Below are 23,489 nucleotides of genomic sequence, written 5' to 3' on the forward strand. Positions count from 1 at the left end.
TGTGTGCGTGTATTTTTAAGCCTTTGCTGGCAAAGATACCATTGTATTAAAAACAGATTTCTTGGCAGGATGAGAAGTTTAGCTGCTTGGATGTCTTCGTTAAAGGAAAGGTTAAATCTCTTTTTCCTTGAGTTAAATTGCAGCTGTTCAGACAATTTCTGTTCCAGGGCACTGTCACACACCTTTTGGAATATAAATCGTTACAACATTTCCTGAGGAAGCTTTGGCAGGGTGTACAAGAGCCTTAAAAGCCTTCATACCCTTTGACCTGTATGTCTGCTCCTAGGGAATTTCCCTGAGGAACCAACAGTTCCTGTAAGTCTCTTACAGAATTAGTTAAGAAGATGTATATAAAATGATAACTTTAATAAAAAACAATAGGTATAACGTAATTTACTAATCAAATAATGAGTTATGATTAGATAAATTATGCCAGCTGTGTAGGCTGGAGATGATTTATACAAGGAATTTTTAATGATATGGGAAAGTGCTATGTGTAATGGTAAATAAAATACAGAACTGCTTATACAACATGGTCAGTAAAAATGATGCTATAGGTGCATATCTGTCTATACAGAAACAGAAGAAAAAGCCTCAAATCTTCAGAGTACTTACATAATTTTCATTTTGAACATGTTTTACTTTTATAATCAAAAAGAAAATAATTATTAAAAAATACAAGTGGGCAGATCACAAGGTCAAGAGATCAAGACCATTCTGGCCAACATGGTGAAATCCTGTCTCTACTAAAAATACAAAAATTAGCCAGGTGTGGTGGCGTGTGCCTGTAGTCCCAGCCACTTGGGAAGCTGAGACAGGAGACTTGCTTGAACCCGGGAGGCGGAGGTTGCAGTGAGCCAGGATTGTGCCACTGCAGTTCCGGCCTGGTAACAGAGTGAGACTCTGTCTCAAAAAATAAAACAAAACAAAAAAACGCCAAACCAAAACAACAACAACAAAAAACAAATGTCTGTTTCTTACATTCCCCTCATACCCCTTGATATCTGTGAGCATTGAAGCTACAGTGAACTGGAGCAGAGCACGCCAGGGGACTCATGGCAATGTTACTGCAGTTCTGGCCCACGTGTTCTGGAAGGATATTGGTTAACTTAATGCTTGCCTCTATGGGTAGGCTGCCTCTTCCTTTTTTTCATATTTGATTCTTAACCTACTTTGTGGAAGCAGTGAAATATTTTCTTCTAAATATTTACTTCTATTTGCAGGCCTGAGAGGATTTTTTTTTTTCCTTCCAGGTCGCCTGTGGCTATGCACACACATTAGTATTAACAGATGAAGGCCAAGTGTATGCTTGGGGTGCCAATTCTTATGGGCAGTTGGGCACTGGCAATAAAAGCAACCAGTCCTATCCTACTCCTGTCACTGTGGAAAAGGACAGGTAACATGGGCTTTTTCACAGTCCCTGCACTGACTGGTCTTTGGTGATCGTGATTAAACATGACTTAGATGTATAGAGAATGGTGGGGAATGCACTGCTAGTGTTAAAATATTATTTAACAAGAGTTATTAAACAATTATTTAAAAGCCAATTCCATTGGCTTTGGAATTATTGGGGAGGTTGATTGTATGTTAAATGTGCTATTTTCACTTAGCCATATTTCATCCCTACCTCCAACAGCTATGCTAAGCAGACTGCAATGACTAAACTTGCTACAGCTATCCTGTTGTTACTCTTCTCCCCTACAGGTCACCCTTTTGCCCTCCTCCTCTTCTTGTTTTACACTGTTAAGGAGATGTCAATAACATTCAAGGTCACTCTTCCCTGGCTTAGGAAAGGTACCTTGCGTGGGGTATAAAGCTGGTCACTTAGCTACATAAAATACTTGCTGGTTGAAAAGGATAGGATTATTTCATTGCTTTAACTCCCAAGCTGCCACTATGAGGAAGAGTAAAATGGTTGGGAAATTAAGACTCACTTTTGTGCACTTGTTTGCAAGGTTGTGTTATGTAATTAGCACATGCAGAATTAGTTTACAAGTTATTCTGATATTTTTGAAAGCCTTTGGAATTTCTCAAGCATGGTCCAGATCGCTGCCTTTTCACTCAGTAGTATAGAGCAAAAACGTTTCATTATCTTTTAAACCAGGGTTGCAGTCATTGTAGAAATGAATGCTGCTCTTTTTACTGCATATATCTTTATTATATTTGATTTTAAAAGAAATATATAGAGAAACAGATTCACTTGTACTTATATGCAGTTCTTTTCTAATTTTTTGTTGGACTACTTAATAATGAAGATGAAGAACCAAATTGTCATTTTTCAACTGCCTCAGTTTTCATTTGAGTATTGGGAACTTGGCTAACTTTCTTTTTTTTTTTTAATTTATTTTATTGCATTTTAGGTTTTGGGGTACATGGCTAACTTTCTTTAACCTATGTTTTAAAAGTTTTATTTAACTGATTTAACATAGGCTAATTTTATAGGTTAAATACAACATTTTTCTCCGAAAACCTTAAAATAAGACCCCTGGCCCCTTCAGAATTGGGAGGAGAGGCAATAATGGAGGCAGGACGTGGTGCAGGCAGATGCCTGTAGCTGTTCCTCCGCACATCTTGTAAGGTGGCTTAGAGCTTCTCAGAAGAGAAGGGACAGTCCTGAGGCTTTGAATAACCACAAAATGCCTCAGTTGGTAGGGATATTTAATATTTAAACTGAAAAACAGAGTTAAAGGATCAAGTAAAGATAGCATGGACATAAAAACGATTGATTTGTATGGGCTCGTTATTTTTTGTATTTTTGTTTTTTGAGACACAGTCTCCCTGTCGTCCAGGCTGAGGTGGTTCCATCACGGCTCACTATAGTATTGACTTCCCAAGCTCAGGCAATCCTCCCACCTCAGCCTCCCGAATAGCTGGGACTACAGGAGCGTGCCACCATGCCTAGCTAATTTTTTGTGTTTTTTGTAGGGCCAAGGTTTTGCCATGTTGCCCAGGCTGGTAACCCCTGGGCTCAAGCGATCCTCTTGCCTCAGCCTCCCAAAGTGTTGGGATTACAGGTGTGAGCCACTGTGCCTGGCCTGGTGCATTAGTTTCATGGTGCTCCCACACTTACTCAGAACTTTAGGATATCTGTCCCTGGTCTCACGGAATCTGCCATTATTCCCCATCAGTGACTTGCTGCCTTGCACTGCTGGTCCCTGATCCAGAATGATCACCTAGGGCTTCTGACTCAGGTTCTTATTGGCAGATGGATTGTGGGGCATCAGGTGGGAGAAAGAAAAAGCAGCAGAGAAGCAGATAATGGGAATGGAAGCTGTGTGAGTGCCAAGTTGCTTAACTGGGCATTGAGAGTTATCTATTGCTTTTGTCTTAAACTACAGTTATTTTTGAATTATAATTTGGCTATAAAAATTATGGATGGGCTGCATGCTCACACCTTTAATCCCAGCACTTTGGGAGGCTGAGGCAGGCAGATCACTTGAGGTCAGAAGTTTGAGACCTACCTGGCCAACATGGTGAAACCTCATCTCTACTAAAAATAAAAAAATTAGTTGGGTATGGTGGCACATACCTGTAATCCCAGCTACTTGGGAGGCTGAGACAGGATAATCTCTTGACCCTGGGAAGCAGAGGTTGCAGTGAGATTGTGACACTGCACTCCAGCCTGGGCAATAGAGTAAGGCTCTGTCTCAAAAAAAAAAAAAAAAAAAAAGGATGAATGTTTTAAACGAGATGTTCCTGATTTTCTCGGTTTTCCATGCTTGAATTTCAAGTGGTAATTTCTGAACTTACACATTTTCAACCGGGCACTCCATCACGGGCATATTGTGAGGGAGGGGCTGACAGGTCCGTGCTAGGACTTGTTCTGCACTTCTCCACCCTTTCCACTGACAGGAAACTCAAGTATATGTCATAACTTATCCCTCGGGAACCCTGGAGCCTTACTTCTGACTCTTCTGAGGCCCATTACAGGAAAGCCTGACTAATTAGGAACTGTATTGAATGCGGGTGGGATGGGTTTCAGTTCTCAGTTACCTGTTCACAGAAGTGGGAAGGAAAAATCTGTCTACGTTGTTTTCTTTGCTGGAACAACCATCCATCCAAGGGGAAACCTTTTAAATCTTCCCCAGAAAAAGATTTTATTTATGATGAAGAATACTGATATTTGTCAGCAATTTATGTTTGCATAAAAGTAAATTTAATGGTTAAAATGGTTGTCTTCTCCCTAACTCAGTCATCCCCAATTTTTCTGAAGTTTCAGTTCCTTGGGGCAAATTGCCCAATATTTGCATCTTTGTTCTTAGTGTTCCCTAGCAGCGTATTTTAAATTAAACTGATATAAAACTAACTTTGCCTTTAATTTCTGACAATTCTTCCACTTTTGAGGTAGTCAGTACAATACTTGGGCTCTGACAAAACCAAGATTGGGAATCCCCGCTGCGGATCTGTCATCCTTGTTGTTTCTCTTCAAATATTCTTCTCCCTCACAGATGACCTTTCTCCCCTCCTCGAGGTTTTCTGGTTTCTATTTTTTCTCACTCTCATTTTCTTTTCTTTTCTTTTCTTCTTCTTTTTTTTTTTTTTGAGGTAGAGTTTCATTCTTGTCACCCTGGCTGGAGTGCAATGGCGCAATCTTGGCTCACCGCAACCTCCGCCTCCTGGGTTCAAGTGATTCTCCTGCCTCAACCTCCCGAGTAGCTGGGATTACGGGCATGTGCCACCACGCCCTGCTAATTTTTCTTTTTTTTAGTAGAGATGGGGTTTCTCCATGTTGGCTAGGCTGGTCTTGAACTCCTGATCTTGTGAAGCACCCACCTTGGTATCCCAAAATGCTGGGATTACAAGCGTGAGCCACCGCACCCAGCCTCTCTGCTTTCTCATTTCTAGTCTTCGTAACCAGTTAGCTCAGTGGTTGTTGTGGATTATTCCCTTGAGGTGACACAAAACCTGTTTATTACCAACATGTAGTGATTTTCTTTCCCATTAAGATTGGTTACAAAATAAAGTATGAAACATGCCCGACACCCCAGCAGTGAGCGGTTAGCTCAGTTGATAGTCATTGTCTGTTGCATGTCTGACTGGAAAATTGGAAGGTCAACGTTTGCTGCTTGGTATCAGTTTAAAAACTGATGACCTTAGGTAATGGCAGGGTTCCTTAGTGGTTGCTTGGGTTGCAAGCCTAGACCTGAAGGTTTCTTCTAAACTTTCTCCACGCTCATTCCTGTAGCAGCTACTGCAGCCAGCCAAGCCTGCGCCCCACCCCTGACTTCCCATGTGGAGCTGGGTGTGCCAGGTAAATGTCACAAGGCCATGCCCGGCGATGGCCAGCATCACACGGCCTTCCCTGACCCACCCTTTGGCTCTGTCCCAGCCCTTCTCTAGAAAGAAGTCTCCCACTTCAGGTCACCAGCTGCTCTAGGGGCAGAGGCTACCCCGTTTCATGGATGCTAATAATAACAAATAACTATCTCAGAAGGGAACATAGGAACTGCATGATTTGGCTTTTCTGACGTTGGGGAGATCAGTGAAGGATGTCGTGATGCTTCAGTCACTGACATTTTTCACAGAACATTACCCCAAAGTACACAGAAACGATTCAAAAAATGTAGACGTCTTTGCCTAGCAGGTCACTGCAGAAGTGCTGGTAACTGAAGAAAGGAAGAGCAGTTCATGAATGCTTATCTCAACGTTGTTCGTTGGGCTGCCCTCACCTCCCCTGCTCCCTGAGAATACCAGATGGCTTTACAATGGAGGTGGTTAAAACACCGAAGGCCTTTTTTCCTTTTATTAGTGGCTCAGCTGACCGTACATCGGCCCCCACACTCGCCACCTGACCAGCGCGGCCTCAGCCTCCCTCAGCACTGCCGGCTGGGGGTTTTCTTAGACTTCCCAGACTTTTCTTAGACTTTCTTAGACCTTCCGCTCCTCTCCCTCCCCTGCATTGACACCCGGGCCACCCTCATCACTCCTTGTCATCCTAGCCTGCATTGGCCTCCCTGGCCAGCCTTCCAGATTGTTTTTTCTCTCCCTTGCAGCCTGTCTTGCACACTGTGGCCAGGCCATTCTTTCTGAGAATACCATTTCCTCACCTCATGGCCCTGTTAACAAAGCTGTTTCCCATTTGCCTATCACATCAGATCCTATCAGAGCTCTTTGGCTCTGGATTAAAGCTGATCCCACTGTTCCTGGCAAGCCTCGTTGCCCTCTGATCCCAGCGTTGGCCTCCGTCCTTGTCAGGCCTCGTATGATGCCACTCTCTGCCATCCTGCTGTTTCCAGCTCTGCACGTTTGCTCCTGCGTTTCTTTCTGCCTCATAGGCTCTTATTCCAGGGCTCTGGCCAATCCAAAGCATTCATGGCCCAGTTACTCCCTTTTACTTGGAAATATTCCTCTGAGAAGCCCCCAGGTGTTTTTCCTTACTCAACATAGTACTTGTAGTCAGGGCATACTGATATTATTTGGGAATTATTTGCAAAGTCACAGATCTGGACTTCTCTCTCCAGCTGAATCATGAGTTCCTCAGGGCGGGCTCACAGTTCCTTAAGGAGCTGGTTAAACACTTTTAGTCACGGCAAGAAGCCTTTTTCACTTCTCAGCTCTGCCGGGAACTTGTTTCATGTATGCGAAACCACAGAGAATTGCCGCCTGTATCCTGTTCCCCCTCACCTATTTTTTTTTAAAGATGGTAAAGCTGTTTATAAGAGTTTAAGTAACATGGCCCTAGAACTACCCTGTGACTCTGAGCCCCGTGTCCTGCCCACAGCACCAGGCCATGGAGACAAACCGTGTCCCTACCCTCACGTCTGCTTGTAACTTAGGAGGCTTACCAGTAAAATCAGTGGTAACAGGACATGTACTTCTCTTTGGGTAAATTTATTCTGTTTCTTTCTCCCATTTTCTTTATTTGTTGGAAAGAATGTGCTGATTGAGAAGCCAAATATTACTAGCCATTTTCCCCATCTGGCATGGTTCTTTTGCATAGCACTGGATTAGGCCAATGGACTGGCCTAACCCTGCAAATAGCAGGAAACGACTCTTCTAGGGAAGGTCTTACTAACCTGACTTGATCACTGAAAAAGCCAATTTGCCACTTAAAATGCTGAGTAGTCATCCTCACATAGAGAAGCCTCTATTGTCATGCAACCATTTGCACACAGACATGGTAGCTGGTTGGCATTAAACGTTTGATCATTCGATTTTCACACCAGCCCTGCAACTTGATGGAACCAAGGCTCCTAGGGACTAAGTGACATTCCCCTAGTAACGCAGCATAGTGGTAGAGCGGGCATTCAAACCTAGGTTTTGTTTTCCTTTGAGCTGAAATTATAAGATAGATAAATAAACCAACCAACCTAGGTTTGCTTGACTCCAAATCCTGAGCTGTCTACTGTGGGCCATTATAGCCTGTTTTCCTCTAGTATTTGTGGGTGGTTTTCAAGAGCTAAGACCGATCCTCTAATAAGTCAGTGAAATTGCTGCACATGACAACAGCATGCGTGTCTCACTCTCTGAGGCGAGCCGGCACAAGCTCCAGGTTCTGTGATGATGCCTCCCTCCTGAATTGGGAGCAGCTGCCTAAAGGAGGCAGTGAAGGATCATCCTCACCCTTCAGGTGCTAGCCCATGCCAGTGGGGTCTTACACACCTCTCCTTTGTTCTGTGCTGTTGAGTCTTCCTCAGTTAGTAAAGTCACCCACAAATTATGTTCAGTAAGACAGACACCATGTTACGTGCTTAGAGAGAATTAAGTCAGTGATTCGGCCTGCCAGGACCTGGCCATCTCGCTGAACAGATGAAACAGATGCATGGAACAGTAACAGGGCCAGGCTGGAGTGGTGTGGACGGAAGGACTGCAGAAGCTCAGGTGAGGGGGAGACCTCAACCTCGGGGCAGTTTGAACTGCACCTTACAAGATGGGTAGGGTTTTTAAGGCAGAGAGAAAGAACATTCCCGAACAACCATGTATGAAGACATTGAAGGGCAATGAGAAAGCCTGTTTGCTGGAACATAGGGTGTGTAGACAAAAGTGACTTGAGAGCTGGCTGTCCAGAGGTGATGCCAAATCATGGATGCAGTTATGTCTGTGTCAGAATTTTGTCTGAGGGAAACCACTGCCCGAGTGAGAGGTCTGATGAGAACGGTGTTCTAGGAGGATGGTTAACTTGCCAGCACTCTGTGAGTTGGGGCAGAGGAGAGAGTCTAAGGCAAGGGAGACCTGCGAGGCTGTGACCAGGGCCAGATGCAGGGTGTGCCTGATCCCCCAGTGGTGGCTGAGGGCAGACGGTACAAAGAAAGCATCTTTGTTTTTTAGCTGGATATTCTGAAGGATGTAGTAAATGAGGAGGGAGAAGTCAGAGATGACCCTGAGGTTCTGGGCCTAAGTCTCTGAGGATGCTGATACCATTGTCTGCTGTAGTAAAACAAAGATGGGGACTTCCCCTGGGTTAAAAGCATTTATCATTTTTCTTTAAGTATATGGTGGCTTATTCTGATAGAAAATAAATTACTTCCAAATTAAGAAGACAATGTTTTCCTTTAAGAAGTGTTCTGAGGCGGGGCCTAGTGGCTCACACCTGTAATCCCAGCACTTTGGGAGGCCAAGGTGGGCGGATCACTTGAGCTCAGGACTTCAAGAGCAACCTGGGCAACATGGTGAAAGCTTCTCTACAAAAAATACAAAAATTAACCAGGTGTGATGTCTTGCACCTGTAGTCCCAGCTACTATGGAGGCTGAGGTAGGAGGATTGCTTGAGCCTTGGAGGCAGAGGTTGCAATGAGCCAAGATAATGCCACTGCACTTCAGCCTGGATGACAGGGTGAGATTCCTCTGTCTCAAAGACAAAAAACAATGTTCTGAGAACTACCTCCCCATCAGTCATGAACTTAAAGCAGTAGAGTCTATCACATGGTGATCCTAGAAAAGTGCTCTCCTGAGTTCCAGATCACACAGTCCAGTGTGGGAGAACTACTTGAATTTACTCTGTGTAGTAGGAGTTGTTAGGACCCATATCATGCTAAAAATCCATTTACAGTGAAATCTTCATTGAAATATTTATTTATTGGCCCTCGGTCCAGATGGCCGAAATGTTTATTATTTTCTTCAGCAAGTAATATTGTGGGGTAAAAAAAATTAAGCCACCATTTTTTGGTGGGGGGAACACTACTGTCTTGGGTTATACTTGAATTTCAAAACAGGATGGCTTATATTTTTATAGGCCTACTGGCTGGAAGTGCTACAAACAGATCTTCATGAGTTATAAGTACTGTACCATTGAAGTGTGGCTTAAATGTAAATAAAGTTTTCGTGCCTGAAAATTCGAAGATGAGATGTATGAGTCATGTGGTATTTTTTTTTTTTTCTTTTCCTGACCCTTTTTGTAAATTTAATTTTATGATATACCACATCTGTTAAACCTGGGGGGAGGAAGGTACAGCTTGTTTCTGCCCCTGATCACTGTGCTTATGTGGTATGTGTTTGTGAATTTAGGATTATCGAGATTGCAGCCTGTCACTCCACCCATACGTCTGCGGCCAAGACGCAGGGTGGGCACGTGTACATGTGGGGCCAGTGCCGGGGCCAGTCCGTGATCCTCCCGCACCTCACCCACTTCTCCTGCACCGACGACGTGTTTGCCTGCTTTGCCACTCCCGCCGTCACGTGGCGCCTCCTCTCCGTGGGTGAGCTGGTCACTGTCCATTGGGGGATGGCCCGAAAATCTGAAAAAGAACTCAGGGCTTTTACTTTGATAGTGAGGATTTTGTTAGGTGCACTATCATAATTTATTTCTCTCTGATGGGCTTCTGCAAAAGAGAAAAAAATTTATTTTCTTAAAAACATCAGAAACCAACATCAATACTAAATTTCTGTGGAGGTGGGGTCTTGCTGTGCTGCCCAGGCTGGTCTTGAACTATGGGCCTCAAGCCATCTTTCTGTCTCCACCCCGCAAAGTGTTGGGATCACAGGTGTGAGCCACTGTGCCCTGCCCTTATTTTACTCCTTTTAAATTTTACCAAGAAACTGTGTCTTTTACTTTAGCTAGCATATTTACTCAAACATTCTAAAATTTCATTCAAAATTCGTGATGCGGCTTGGGACTTTTTCTTGTTATTTTGCCAGATTTATAAGCAGATGTGTGTGGGATTCTTATCCTTAATGATAACAGAGATGCAAATCTGTCTTTAGGGGAAAAACCCCATTGCTCAATTGCTCAGTTATTTTGAGGAAGTGGTATTTTCATGAACATCCGTAGAGCAGTGCCATATCCAGGCCTGCAGGTTCATTATGTCTGTACTAACTCTGGAAGCATTTGCATTATTCTCTTAGAACCTGATGACCACCTCACAGTGGCTGAGTCGCTGAAGAGGGAATTTGACAACCCCGACACTGCAGACCTGAAGTTTCTGGTGGATGGAAAGTACATTTATGCACATAAAGTCCTTCTCAAGATTCGGTAAGGAATCATTTATTTTGAGAGTTGAGAAAAATCATTCATTCAACAACTATATTTTGCACCTTAGTAATAATGAAAAAATGTAAGCTGTTTTTGCCCTTACAAGCATAGAGTGGAGCCGGAGGAAACATATGTGAAACAAGAAATAACACAGGTTGTGTGTGGTTCGGGGAATCGGTACCATCGGCGTTCCTTAGGCTTGAAAAGTGGATTGGTCACCTTAGCAGCAGGGAGCAGCCAGCACACACTGCAAGTGTGTCCAGTGCTCTGAACACTGTATAGATACTTGGACGTCCATCAGTTACCCTCTCTGCCTGGGAATCAAGATCAGCTCATGATAATCACTTTCTTTAATCACCTGTGGGATACTGAACTTTTAGATGCTTTATAAAAGAGAAGATCAAGGTCTTTCCAGACCAAAAGGGGCTGTGGTGAGGCTAGCACGGACATTTTAAAAATCACATTTGTGAACGTTTCTGAGCAATGAGCTGTATGCGTTTCAGGTGTGTAGTTTGATGAGTGCTGACACATGCACTCGCCTGTGAAACCACGGCCCCACATCCAGATAGAGAACATTCCCATCACCCCACAAAGACCCCTCATGTTCTAGCCCTGGGCGACCATGGCACCTTCTGTCACTGTAGATTAGTTAGCATTTTCTAGAACATACATAGATTGGATGAAACGGGATGCATTCGTTTGTGCCTGGCTTCTTTCTCTTACATGATGATTTTGAAATTCATGATGTTGTTGTGTAACAGATATTTAAATCCTACCGCAGTGAGTCACAAACTCAACGCAGCATTTTAGTCTCAAGTTTCCCTTTAGTAAGGTCAAGCTGTCAACGTTTGTTCACTCTCACTACATCACATCAACCTGCATGAAGGAAGGCAGGTGGAGTGATTTGCTGTAACAAAGTACTACAGGCTGGGTGGCTTAAGCAACATAAAGTTCTGGAGGCTGGAAGTCCCAGATCAAAAGTGTCAGCGGCATGGGTCTCTTGTGAGGCTGTGAGTGAGAATCTGTACCTGGCTCTTTCCTAGCTGCCGGGGCTTTGCTGACAGTCTCTGGCCTTCCTTGCCATGTGGCTGCTTAACTCCAGTCAGCATGTGGCATTCTCCCTTTGTGCATGTCTGTGTCCAAATTTACACCACCCCTCGCTTTTTTTTGAGATGCCATAGTCTTGCTGTGTTGCCCAGGCTGGAGTGCAGTGGCCGCCATCTTGGCTCATTACAACCTCTGCCTCCTAGGTTCAAGCTATTCACTTGCCTCAGCCTCCTGAGTAGCTGGGATTACAGGCACCCACCACCTCACCCAGCTAATTTTTGTGTTTTTAGTGGAGACGGGGTTTCATCATGTTGGCCAGGCTTGTCTTAAACTCCTGACCTCGTGATCTACCCGCCAGCCTTCCAAAGTGCTGATATTACAGGCATAAGCCACCGTGCCTGGTCCAAAGTTCCCCTTTTTATAAGGATGTCAGTCACATTGGATTAGGGCCCACACTAGTGACCTCCTAATAACTTCATTACCTCTTTAAAGACTCTCTCTCCCCATAAGATCACATTTTGAGGTATTGGCCGTTTTAGGACTTCAACATATGAATTTTTAGATGACATCATTCAACTCATAATGGAGTGAGGAAACAGAATCACTCAGATTTTATAAAAATAAACCCACTGATTTCTCTAAATGCTAATTAGTGGATGTGGTGTGAGAGAGATGCTGGGGAGCCCAGCTCTGTCCCCAGCAGCATGGCCACTGGGGCTGCTTCCTGGTCCACCATGGCAGCGGGTTTGCATATACCTGAATAAATGATTGTTTGAAAACTGAGGCCAGCAAGGAGAGTGAAGAGCCACAGCAGGGACGGGCCAGTGTGCACCTTTGAGAGAAGGATGTGCTCCTCACAGAGGCCGTCTGTCCTGGCTGGGAAGGACCTGACATGCTGTTTTCTTCCTTCAGATGTGAGCATTTTCGTTCGTCGTTGGAAGATAACGAGGATGATATTGTAGAAATGAGTGAATTTTCATATCCTGTTTACCGGGCCTTCCTGGAATACCTGTACACAGACAGCATCAGCCTTTCTCCTGAGGAGGCAGTAGGTAATTACCAAAGACTTAGGAAAACTTGGCAAAATGTTGAGGAACTGAGAAGGTAGTTTCTATAGAACCTAAAAGAAAGTTGCTGTGAGGGTAATTACGTAAGTATTTCTTTTTGTGTGTGTTGAATCCAAACATGTTTCCCTTGTTACGACTTCATACAAAGGCTGATGGGACAGGTAAGAGACAGAAGTACCGAGTCATCACCACTGCGGAGCATTGCGGGCAGCAGCATGGAGGAAGGGACAGAGACCAGGGGCACACAGCAAATCCCAGTGTCTCTACCAGGAGGGGCCTGGGAGCTCCACTTATTTCAGACCAGCGACCAAGTCAATGAAGTCTGTGCCCAGCAACTTAGGAGGCTGGGAAAGTGGGCATTTCCAGATGGCCATAGGTCAGCCAAAAATTACATGGTTTCAGAAGAAAGGAAGAATGGATGTGTGTGTGTGTGAGAGAGAGAGAGAGAGAGAGAGTGTGTGTATGTGTGTGTGTATGTGTGTGTGTATGTGTGTGTGTGGGGGGGGGTAGGGGTCATGGGAGAGGCACCTAGCAGCTTCTGCCACAGGAGAGATATGATTTGTGTTTAAAAGATCATTTATTATATTGGCTCAGATGTGAGATGATGGACTCCTGGGTTGGGGTTGTGTAGCAGTGGAAGTGTTGAAAAGAGATCAGATTGTAGATATATTTTAAAGATGTTGCTGATGGGATTTGTTGATGGATGGGATGAGAGGTGTGAGTTGAGAGAGAAGGACAGCTGCACTGAGGTGCTTGGCCTGGGTAACTTCTTAATGGAAGTCCTGTTCACTAAGATGAGGAAGATGGAGAACAGGCTTGCTCTTGACGTTGAAAGTCAAAGGAGTTTCAGCTGCCCATTAGATACCCAAGTGGCAATTTTTTATAGGCCCACCCCTAAAATTTGCAGGGCTCTGGCCAAGACTCCACATGGAGACCTATGTTCCATATAGCTTCATTGTTTTCAGGTGGGCTCCACCTGAAGCAAGGCATCTGCCTCATACCCTAAACTAAAATAAAGTCAGAGTAGAGAAAAGAGTTCATGTGTTAAAAAAAGGAAGTAACCACAGTACTAGACAACATATAAGCGAGTATTTCTATAACTTGGGGTGGACATCAAAGGCAGAAGCCATAAAGGACAGGATTTATAGCTCTGGTTTCAAAAGATAAACTTATCCATCTAAAAATACCATAGAGAAAAATTTAAAGTTATATGTCAAGCTCATGAACTTCAGATAAAATATGTTAAATCCTCCCACCTTGAAAAATGTTCATTTCATTAAGAACCGAAAGGACACATTTCAGTTTTAGTTGGCATTTAGAGTTGCGAGACGCCTGGAGTTGTGTGCCAGAGCCCAGTGGCACAGGCAGGACAGATCCCTCCTCCAGCAGAAGGGTGTGTGGGTACCCTAGCTTGCATGTGCAAGCTCTACTCACCCCCAACCCAGGTTACCCTTTTGGGTCAGGGGGTCTGCACATTGGTGGTGGGCACTAAGGGAGGAAATACCCACACATATGGCCTCAGGGCTAGTTATGCAGGCAGTACCAGGTTCCCAGGTATCCAAAGTGTGATCTAGAAGTGGGCATGTGTCTCCTTGCCACCCTGTGCTGAGGGTGTGTGTGGAGGAGGTGCAGAGCTGGGGTTTGGGGCAGAGTCCTCTCTTAGGGCAATGCTGCTGGCTTGTGTGAGTCTGAAGCTTGGGGCCAAAAACAGTGAAGCCATTCACAACTCTCAAGATTTCAGAAGATTTCAGTGTCCTCCAATGAGCTATCTGTCTTTCCTCTATAACTTTGATAATATTTCTTACACTAAAAAGCAAGTTTCCAACCAAATTCTACCACATGTACAAGATTTATTAGCAGATAGACACAAAAACAATTAATATGGTAATTAATTAAAATGCTGAAACCTTAGCTCTCTGTCTTTATACACTCTGTTAAGTACCTTTCATGAAAAGTTAGCTTGAGGTGCACATGACAATATTCTAGTAGCCGGATTCAACTAACCTTTTGATCCTGGCTACCACTCATTTCACCAATGACAAACTAATTCTGACATTCTTTATTCTAATTGCAAATCCTCCAATGAAGATTCAGAAAAACTAATAGGATCTTTCAGATGCCAACTGACTGCTTCAGAGTATTTCCTATCATTCCTTGAGGTTAATTAAAATTAATTTACATATGTCACTTCACCCAGTCTACGTTGAATTACTTGAAAATAGGTGATAGGTAATATAACAGGACTCACCTGCATCTATAGATTGTATTTAAAACCCTGGGGCTGGAGTTCTGGGAAGTAAGTGAGAAAAGTATCTGAGGATTTAACCCTGGGGCACTCAAACATTTGGAAGTCAGGAAAAATGGTCCAGCCAGGAGAACTGAGGAGCAACTAATTGAAGAAAAGAAAAATGCAAGCAAGTGACAAAGTGTCCTAAGGAGAGCATTATCAACTATATCAAATTCTGTGCCAATGTCGAGTACGAGGAAACCAGAGTATATGGCACCCTGGAAGCCACTGTGACCACCACAGGTGTGACCGCCACAGGTGTGACTGCCACAGGTGTGACTGCAATAGTGATGGGGATGGGGTTCTGCTTTGAATGGCTTGAGGTCTGAATGGGAGGTTGGAAAACAGAGACAGCAAATACAGACAGCTCTGTCTAGGAGTTTTGCTATAGAGAGGATCAGAGAAATGGGATAGGGTAACAGGAAGCAGACACATATCCATGAAAGGGTTTCCTTTCCTTGTCTTTTCTCTTTCTTTCTCTTCTTTCCTTTTCTTCATGGTGGACACTCTTATAGCATGTGTGTGTGTGCTCCTGGGAATGGCCCAGGAGAAGCTGACATTGAGATTGTAGGGGAAGGGGTCACTCGAGGAGCACTTGCCTTTTTTTCTAGGAAAAAATATTAAAAATAAAATATTAAAGCTGTGCTCCTGTTTTTCAACCACTAATGATTTGTGTGTCGTATTTGCTCAGCTTGGCTGCCGTCCTGGGTAGAGCCCCACACTGAAGTGAAAGTGTCGGTCAGCATCAGTCTGTTTGTGCAGTGCTTCACTGAGGACTACATCCAAAATAGTGTCAAAATCATCTGTGAGTGGCTGAGTGAGTGAGTTTAAATCAGGATGCTCAAAATTACTCCCTGTGATAAACACTTCTTTCCACCAGGACTGCTAGACTTGGCGACATTTTATAGAGAAAATCGTTTGAAAAAGCTCTGCCAACAAACTATCAAGCAAGGCATCTGCGAGGAGAACGCCATCGCTCTGCTCTCGGCTGCGGTGAAGTATGATGCCCAGGTAAGGAGAGCTTGCTTCCAGCTGCCGGCCTCCTGGAGAATCTGAAGCGAGGTGTCTGCCTCACTTAAACTAAAACAAAGTCTTGAGTAAAAGATTTAACATTAAAGAAAATATGAAGTACCCAGAGGACTAGACAACATATAAGTGAGTATTTCTATAACCTTGGGGTAGACCTCAAAGGCAGAAGTATAAAGGAAAGGATTTATAGCTCTGGTTTCAAAAGATAGGAAACCTTTTATCCACCTAAAAATACCATAGAGAAAATTAGAAAGTAATAAGACACTGGGAAAAATATTTGCAACATATAATGAAGCCTGTTTACCAGGGTAAATAACAAAAAGAGAATATGAACAGTTTAATTGAAAGAAATGGACCAAAGAACAAATGATTCTATGAACAGACAAAAAACATAAATGAAACAAGGTATAACTTATTGCCTGTCAAAGCAGGAGTATATTTTTAGAGATAATATATAGGATCAGAATAATAGTATTCTCCTAAACTGCTGGGGAGGTACAAATTGGTATGGAGAACAACTGGTATAATATGTATTAAATGCCTTAAAGGCATAATTATTTCAGAATTCACTCATAAGTATTTACCTTGAGGAAGTAATCATGGATTTGGACAAAGACTCATCTTCAAAGGTATTTACTGCAGCAATTTATAATTTTGAAAAATTAGTGAAAGGTTAGTGTGAATAGTGGAGGCTTGTTTATAAAATGTTAATACCAAGAAATTATGCAGCTATTCAAGATATATCACTAAGCGAAAAACTACGATCCTATTTTTGTTTTTCACAAAAGTATAAATAGCTGAATAAAAAACTAAAATTCATTATCTACATAGAAAAAAAGACTGACGACTATGGTTAGTGGTTATCTTTGAATGGTGGAATTATGGAGGATTTTTATTTCCTTCTCTTTGCTTATTTTTTTGAACTTTTACAGTGACCATGTATTGTTATGATAATAAAGAAAGGAAAGAAAAGTGATTTTAGAACCAAATCTTTAGGAAACAGGCCATAACTTCTTGGAGTCAGTTTCCTTTTGGTAGAAGGATATCCTCTCCTTTCGTCAAAAGACAGAGACATTTTAGTAGATAAAAGGTTATAACTTTTTTTCTGTTTATGTAAATAATATTATGCTTATTAAAGAAAATTTATAAAAGACAAAAAGTATGAGGAGGGTAATGAATTATCAACCAGAGAACAATTAGCATTTTCATATAACAGCTTCTGAGTTTTTGTTTTGTGTCACATTACGTATTTGTAAATACATTTAAAGTCTAGGTTTTTTTTTTTCACTTAACATTTAAAAAAAACTACTACCTCAAAACATTGATATTTAAAAGCACAGGTGAATGTTTGTTTTATATCAAGGCAATAATATATTGGGCACTTACAACACACCATGTTTCATGCTCAAACAAAATCCATGCACTTTTCCTAGTCTGTGCTTTAGAGTCATGGTGAAGAGCCATGGTGATGGAGGGCCGTCTCCGATGTCAAGATGGTGACACATGGTGTTCGCATTTGAATCAGGCTTCATTTTTAATACTTTTTCATATTCTCTATTTATGTGAATTATTTGTCTGGCTACGTTCCAGCTCTTTGTTTTTCTAGAAAGTAAGCTCTTTGGGGCATGGCAGGCACTTTGTTTTACTCACAACCATATCCCCAGTGCCTAAGATGGCATCTGACTCATTAAATACTCCTGTAATGGATGTTCAGTTTTGCCTATAGAGGCGCACTGTTTTACTACAGCTTGTCCAGCTAATTGCTGTGCCCTAAATTAGTATAATAGACTACAAGTAAAATATACTGTATATGTACTTAATGTAAAACACAAGCTTTTGTAAATAAAGAACAGTGCTATATTTGATCTGCCTGGCTCAAATAAGCAAGAAATGAGCTCTTTCAGCAAATTACTATCCCTCATGCTGGACTGCCACTTAGTACATAATTAATATGAGCCAGGGTTTATTCTAAGCACAGTTCATGTTGCATTTACGCATCAAAACAACCTTATAGGACATAGGCATTATTATATTAGATCCAGCTTATAAATGAAGAAACTGAAGCTTGGGGAGATTAAGTAATCTCAGTAAACTAGTAAATTGCAAAACTGGAATGCAGTCCAAGATTGGGCACATTTTAAAACCACATGTTTAACTACAATTCTCCATTGTCCTCAGTATTTTGAAATCAGGAGAATTTATGCATGGATTCAACAAATATTCACTGAGTGCCTGTGACAGGCCTGGCACTGCCCTAAGCACTGGGGTACTGCAAATGAATAAAACAGACCAAAGTCTCTGCCCCTGTGGGAATTTCTGGTGAGGGGAGACGAGTGATAAATAAATGAATAGGATATATAAGTATGTCAGATGGTGACAAGTGATATGGAAAGAAGTAAGCTGGGGAAGCCAGCCTAGGGACTGCCATGTCGAGATAAAGTGGAAATTTTAAATAGAGTAGTGAGGGAGGCAAGACATCACTGAGCAGGTGACTCGAGCAGAGACTTGAAGGAGGTGTGGGTGGCGTGTTTGGGGAAAAACAAGACTGGTGTGGATGGCACAGTGGGAAGGGAAGTAGCTGATGAGGCAGGGGATGGTGCAGTGGAGGCGCATGGTGGCATGTGAGGGAGGAGACAGGGCCCACAGAGCGCACATGCAAGTTTCAGGAATCTGAGTTCCAAGGGGAGTGGCCAACACAGGGTTTGGATAGGAGCAGATGTGATCTGATGGGCATTTGAAAGTAATCCTCCTGGCTGCTGTGTTGAGAAGAGAGAGAGAGAGAGAGAGAGTGTGCGTGCGCGTGTGCGTGCGTGTGTGTGTGTGTAGTGGAAAAAAGGTACTTAGGAGGCTGTATAATCCAGTTGGGAAGGGGTGTGTGTGTGTGTGTGTGTGTGTGTGTGTGTGTGTGTGTGTGTGTGTTGGGGAAAGAGAGTACTTAGGAGACTGTATAATCCAGTAAGTGATGATGGTGGATTGGTCCAAGTTATCATCTATGGGGATGGAAAAAGTGATTGGATTTTGAATACATTTTGGAAGTAGAGCCAACAGGATGTGCTGATGGATTCGATGTGAGGAAAGAAAATAGAAGACTTAGGAGGTTCTGGGCCTCAACAACTGTAAGGATGAAATTGGCATTTATTGAGATAGAGAAGATAGAAGCAACATTTTGGGGGAAATATCAGGAATTTGGTTTTGAATATGAGAAGTATGTGATGTCTATTAGACATCCAAATGGAAATGTTTAATAAGCAGATTGGATACGCAAGCCTGGAAGTCAGAGAGAAATGTACTGAAGTCAAATCCGTGATGCAGTGACGTGACAGGTTTGAGGATTAAGTCCTGGGCACTCCGTGTTTTGAGGTTGAGAAGATAAGGAGACACCAGCAAAGGAGATTGAAGAGGAGTGAGCAGTAAAGCAAGAGAGAAACCAGCAGACCATGTCCTGGAAGCTGGCAAAGAAAGCGAAGCAGGAAGGAAGAAGTCCAAACCACACCAGATGCTGCTGGCTGTCTGCAGGAGAGCTGAGAACTGACGAGTGGGGTCTGGCAGTGAGAACGCCTGGGGGGCCTTGGCAAGCAATTTCAGCGTAGTGAGGTGGGAGGTCTGATTGGAGCGTGGAAGTAAGAAGAATTGAAGGTGGGGAATAGAGGCAGCTTTTCATGGGAATTTTATTATGAAGATTAAAAAGAGGAAGAGGTTTGGAGGCATTTGAGGTAAAACTACTTTTTTAAGATGTAGGAAATGGAAGTTGTCTAATGGTGCAAATCACTCAGTGGAGTGGAACAAGCTGGTGATGCAGGGGACAGTTGCTAGAGCACGGCCCTCGAGTAGGTGGAACAGTGGGATCCAGTGACAGAGCAAGGGGCCCTGCTTTATATAGGGTGTTGGACCATTGATCCAGAGAACATCGTGTCCACAGGCCTCTCTGTAATAGGCGAGGAGATGTGGTAGGACAGGCTTGTGGAGGTTCTTTTCAAGTGATTCTGGTTCTCAGTGAAATAGGAAGTCATGTTAGCTGAGGATGAGAATGAGGATGAGAGGGGAGATGTCAGGCTTATGGGGAGAAGTATGAGAGTCCTGTAGGAGAATGAGCAAACTAGGAGAATGTGGTTGGATTGCAGGACAGAATAAAGGGCCCCGTTTTGAACATGAAGCTGTATAGAGCGGTAGCATTCAAAATAGGCTACATTCTCTAACTGAACAATAATGAGGGCCTTGTTTTATATGAAAGAATTCCCTGATAACCGGTACCACCCTAGGCCAATTTATTGAATTCTTAAAATCACAGGAACTCTTTCAAAGTCCTGTCCATATTTAATATTTAGGGGAAAATCCCATTCTGGAAAAGCGAAGGAGCATGGAGCCAAGTGATAACTTTTTAGGGTCCTTTCATTCTCCCATTAATTAGCAATTTTCCTGATGCTGTTGAGATCTGTGAGGTGTAAAACTGCCCTGCCACCTCATTCCAAACACACTGTGTGTGTGGCGTAGGTATGAATTTCTCCATTCCTCTCTGTAGAGTTCAGCCAAAGAGATGATGCATCTCTATCTGGCTTCACTTTCATAGGCTATAGGCAAAAATGTCATTTCTAAAAATTTAACCAACAGCACATAATTTTAAATGGATCCTGGGATAGTCAGCGTGTATCAGTGAAGCACATTTTTACGTGTAGTGTGCTGTGATAACAAGTGGGTGTGTGAATTTCCCTGTTTATCACTGAGGGCTTACCTGGGACAGAGACATCACATTGCTGGTGTAGCACAGCAGCCTGCCCAGCTATGCTCAGGCATGAAATAAACATTTTCCTAGTACAGTTTCTTTCTTTTCTTAAAAGAAAATATACTGTAGGTTTATATGTACATTGGCAAGGCTATCAGCATTGCTATTTTTGCTATTTTTTCCATTTGCTATAATTTAGAAGAAAAGGCTGTCATGTGTAATATGCCTATGTAATTGCTTAAAAAGTATTTGGAGCTTTCTTTTTTTTTTTTTTTTATAAATTACCTACAGTAGCTTGGAGAGGAAACTTAAAAATTGACCACCACCTAGTGGCATTTTGTCCTGGGCCAAGTAACCTAGGGTTTGAGGCATATCGGAGGTCTCAGCAGCCTGGCCTCACTTCTTCAGGGTCAAAAAGCATCTGGTCAGCCTCATTCTGATTCTCAAGTTATAGTTCTAATTAAGAGAATTACTACAGCATTAATCTTTGGCCTAGAGTGCATTACAGTAAGCCAGAAAACACTAATCTGTCGGGTCTCTCTTACCAGAGCGTTGGAAGTAATGTTTTCTTTAAAGCATTTTCCCAGCTGAGATTATTGAAGGCGTACGTAGTGTGATCAAATCCATCCATCCCATCCTGTGTCGTCTCATAAAGGGAAAAACCAGTGGCCTGTTAATGACTTCAGAGCAGCAGTTTCCCAGCATTACTGCTTTTTATGGCTTACCTTTTTCTTCCACCAATTCTTTATAGGCAGGCATACTTAAAGACCCTGATATAAATATAAAAGAGGAATTATAGGGCTTTTGACAAATATTGAAAGTGGAACCAACAGTTACAAATACTGTCACTAGACAGAGGTACCAAAGAATTTGCACACTCACTTGCCTATTTCTGGGAAGAAAAAGTCAGATTCTTTGCCTAGGTTAGTGTGGAGGAACTTGAATGTTACTCTGTGTTATTTAAATTTTTACAAGCATAGATGATTCATATGTATTATACTTTTTATGACTATACTTTAGGTATTGCCATACTATCATTTCCTCCACTTGGCCATCAAATCCTTTTTCCTTGCCTAACTTGTTTTAGCAATTTTCATGCTATGTTGCATTGAATTAGGAAATGTGAATTTATTAAGCCATCTGTGTTGTTGTTCCTAGGATTTGGAAGAATTCTGCTTCAGGTTTTGCATAAACCATCTGACTGTAGTAACACAAACTTCGGGTTTTGCGGAAATGGACCATGATCTCCTGAAGAACTTTATCAGCAAAGCAAGCAGAGTTGGAGCCTTTAAAAATTGATCCCATCTGCAGGAAAGGAGTTTTTGAGCCTTTCCATTTCCCCTGCAAAAGCCAGAGATGAATCACTTCTCTTTAATTAATAGTATGTATCATGAGCTACATTTGGCTGAGTACTTGTATCTGTCAAAAGAAGGATGTTGATGAGTGGTCTTCATCTGCCTAAATCCAGAGTTTATGTAGAAAGCATTGAATGTTCTGATCAGATGTGACTAAGTTCAAGGAACAAAAAAATTGAAATAATCTTATTTACCAATTCCTCTTTTGAGTCACTTACGTTGGACACCTTTGGTACCCTGGTCTCAATATATGCTATTCTGGCCCAAATGTTCCATTATTCAGCTGGCTAATACCAGATACATAGCTTGACAAAGAGTGCTGTCCTTACCACATTTTCAGCATTCAGCACAGTGCCTTGCATATAGTAGGCACTGAATTTATTATAAATCTTCAGTATGTCCTGAGAACAACTTTCATTGTAGAATACTGGGGGAAGGAATAACTTGCACAAAATAAACTTAAAACAGCCTGTAATTATTGAGGTTCATATTCTTCTGGTATGTCATTCTGAGAAATTGTAGCTAATTTAGAGCATTATTTAGAATTCACAAAATGCCTTGGCAATTAAATTGTCAGAGGCCCAAGGGCTAATTTTAATTTTTTATTTACTTGGAGTCATTCATTAATTTCTCACATGGGATTATGGAGTCTGAAGTATTATCTTTGAATGAAATTCCTGGGCTGATCTGCCTTACATAATCACATAAGGTCCTTTGCTTTTCTTTGTGTTAAGAGGGATTTGCCTCTGTAAATGAAAATGACAGTGTGTTTTTCTTGTAGCTGACTTTCATGTCACTATGAAATAGGTCTCTTAACCTGGCACCAGTGTAACTATAAAGTACTAGCTGAAAAGGAACTGATACTTACATTTCATGGACAGCATTAACAAGAATGAGATAAACTTACACTTTTTAGATCAAAACAAATTACCTAATTGCAAAAGAGAAACTGGAATGGAACACAGTGTCAGATTCTTCTATTGTGTATGTCACAATATCATGTAAAGAAAACCTTTTTGGAATTAATTCTTGTTCTGACGCTGAACTATTTGATAATAAAGTGCTTATTTGCAGATAACAGAACAAATGTGTTGGTTTTTTTTTTTTAATCCCAAAGCAGCAGCCAAATTAAAAAATTAATATCAACCTCATGTCTTTTAGATGTACATAAATCAGTAGGATATATTATACTCTTGTAAAGCAGTTACTCAGATAAAGTCTCATAGTAAAGCCCACCTGGAACACAAATAGATTATAAGCAGCCTAATTATTATTCATTTTATTGCCTTTGCCTGCCCTTTATTGGTGAGGTGACTTTTTTAAGACTATTTTTATAGAACCGTTTTAGGTTTACAGCAAAATTGTGAAGAAAATGCAGAGTTTTCCCTTATGCCCCCTGCCCTTACGCATGCACAGTCTTCCCTGCCATCAACATCCCCCACCAGAGTGGCTGAACCTACTTGGACACATCATTATCACCCACAGGCCATAGTTTATATTAGGGTCCATCACTGGTGGTGCACATTCTGTGTGTTTTGACAAATATATAATGACCTGTGTCCATCACTACTGTATC

At 42.2% G+C, this 23,489-nt stretch overlaps 2 protein-coding genes across 23 annotated transcripts in view; both read left to right on the forward strand.

Annotated features, from left to right (window-relative positions):
* RCBTB2 (RCC1 and BTB domain containing protein 2) overlaps positions 1–22,996 on the forward strand; it is a 46,227-nt gene extending 23,231 nt beyond the window's left edge. For 15 of the 22 annotated variants that reach the window (XM_032294660.1, XM_032294642.1, XM_032294663.1 and 12 more), the window contains 6 exons: positions 1,254–1,396; positions 9,445–9,635; positions 10,282–10,408; positions 12,368–12,507; positions 15,690–15,820; positions 21,717–22,996. In XM_032294660.1, the coding sequence (XP_032150551.1) occupies positions 1,254–1,396; positions 9,445–9,635; positions 10,282–10,408; positions 12,368–12,507; positions 15,690–15,820; positions 21,717–21,857 (873 nt within the window). In that variant the 3' untranslated portion in view covers positions 21,858–22,996. The remainder of the gene's footprint in view (positions 1–1,253; positions 1,397–9,444; positions 9,636–10,281; positions 10,409–12,367; positions 12,508–15,689; positions 15,821–21,716) is intronic. The other 7 variants (XM_032294643.1, XM_032294658.1, XM_032294645.1 and 4 more) reach the window with 4 other exon arrangements.
* On the forward strand, positions 4,751–9,438 carry LOC116562420. Its single transcript, XM_032294664.1, has 2 exons — positions 4,751–5,843; positions 5,881–9,438. Exons 1-2 carry the CDS (start codon positions 5,695–5,697, stop codon positions 6,470–6,472), a joined length of 741 nt encoding a protein of 246 aa, XP_032150555.1. The 5' UTR covers positions 4,751–5,694; the 3' UTR covers positions 6,473–9,438.
* Positions 22,997–23,489: the final 493 nt, after the last annotated feature.

Source organism: Sapajus apella, unplaced genomic scaffold (assembly GCF_009761245.1).
Source record: "Sapajus apella isolate SASKATOON/1434 unplaced genomic scaffold, GSC_monkey_1.0 scaffold32, whole genome shotgun sequence".
Lineage (NCBI taxonomy): Eukaryota > Metazoa > Chordata > Mammalia > Primates > Cebidae > Sapajus > Sapajus apella.

What these genes read in the sequence shown, in the direction of transcription:
- LOC116562420 (XM_032294664.1), top strand. Translation starts at nt 5,695, where the DNA reads ATGGCTTTACAATGGAGGTGGTTAAAACACCGAAGGCCTTTTTTCCTT. An exon ending in CGGCTGGGGGTTTTCTTAGA is followed by an intron (nt 5,844 to 5,880) that starts CTTCCCAGACTT and finishes TTAGACCTTCCG; the next exon opens with CTCCTCTCCCTCCCCTGCAT.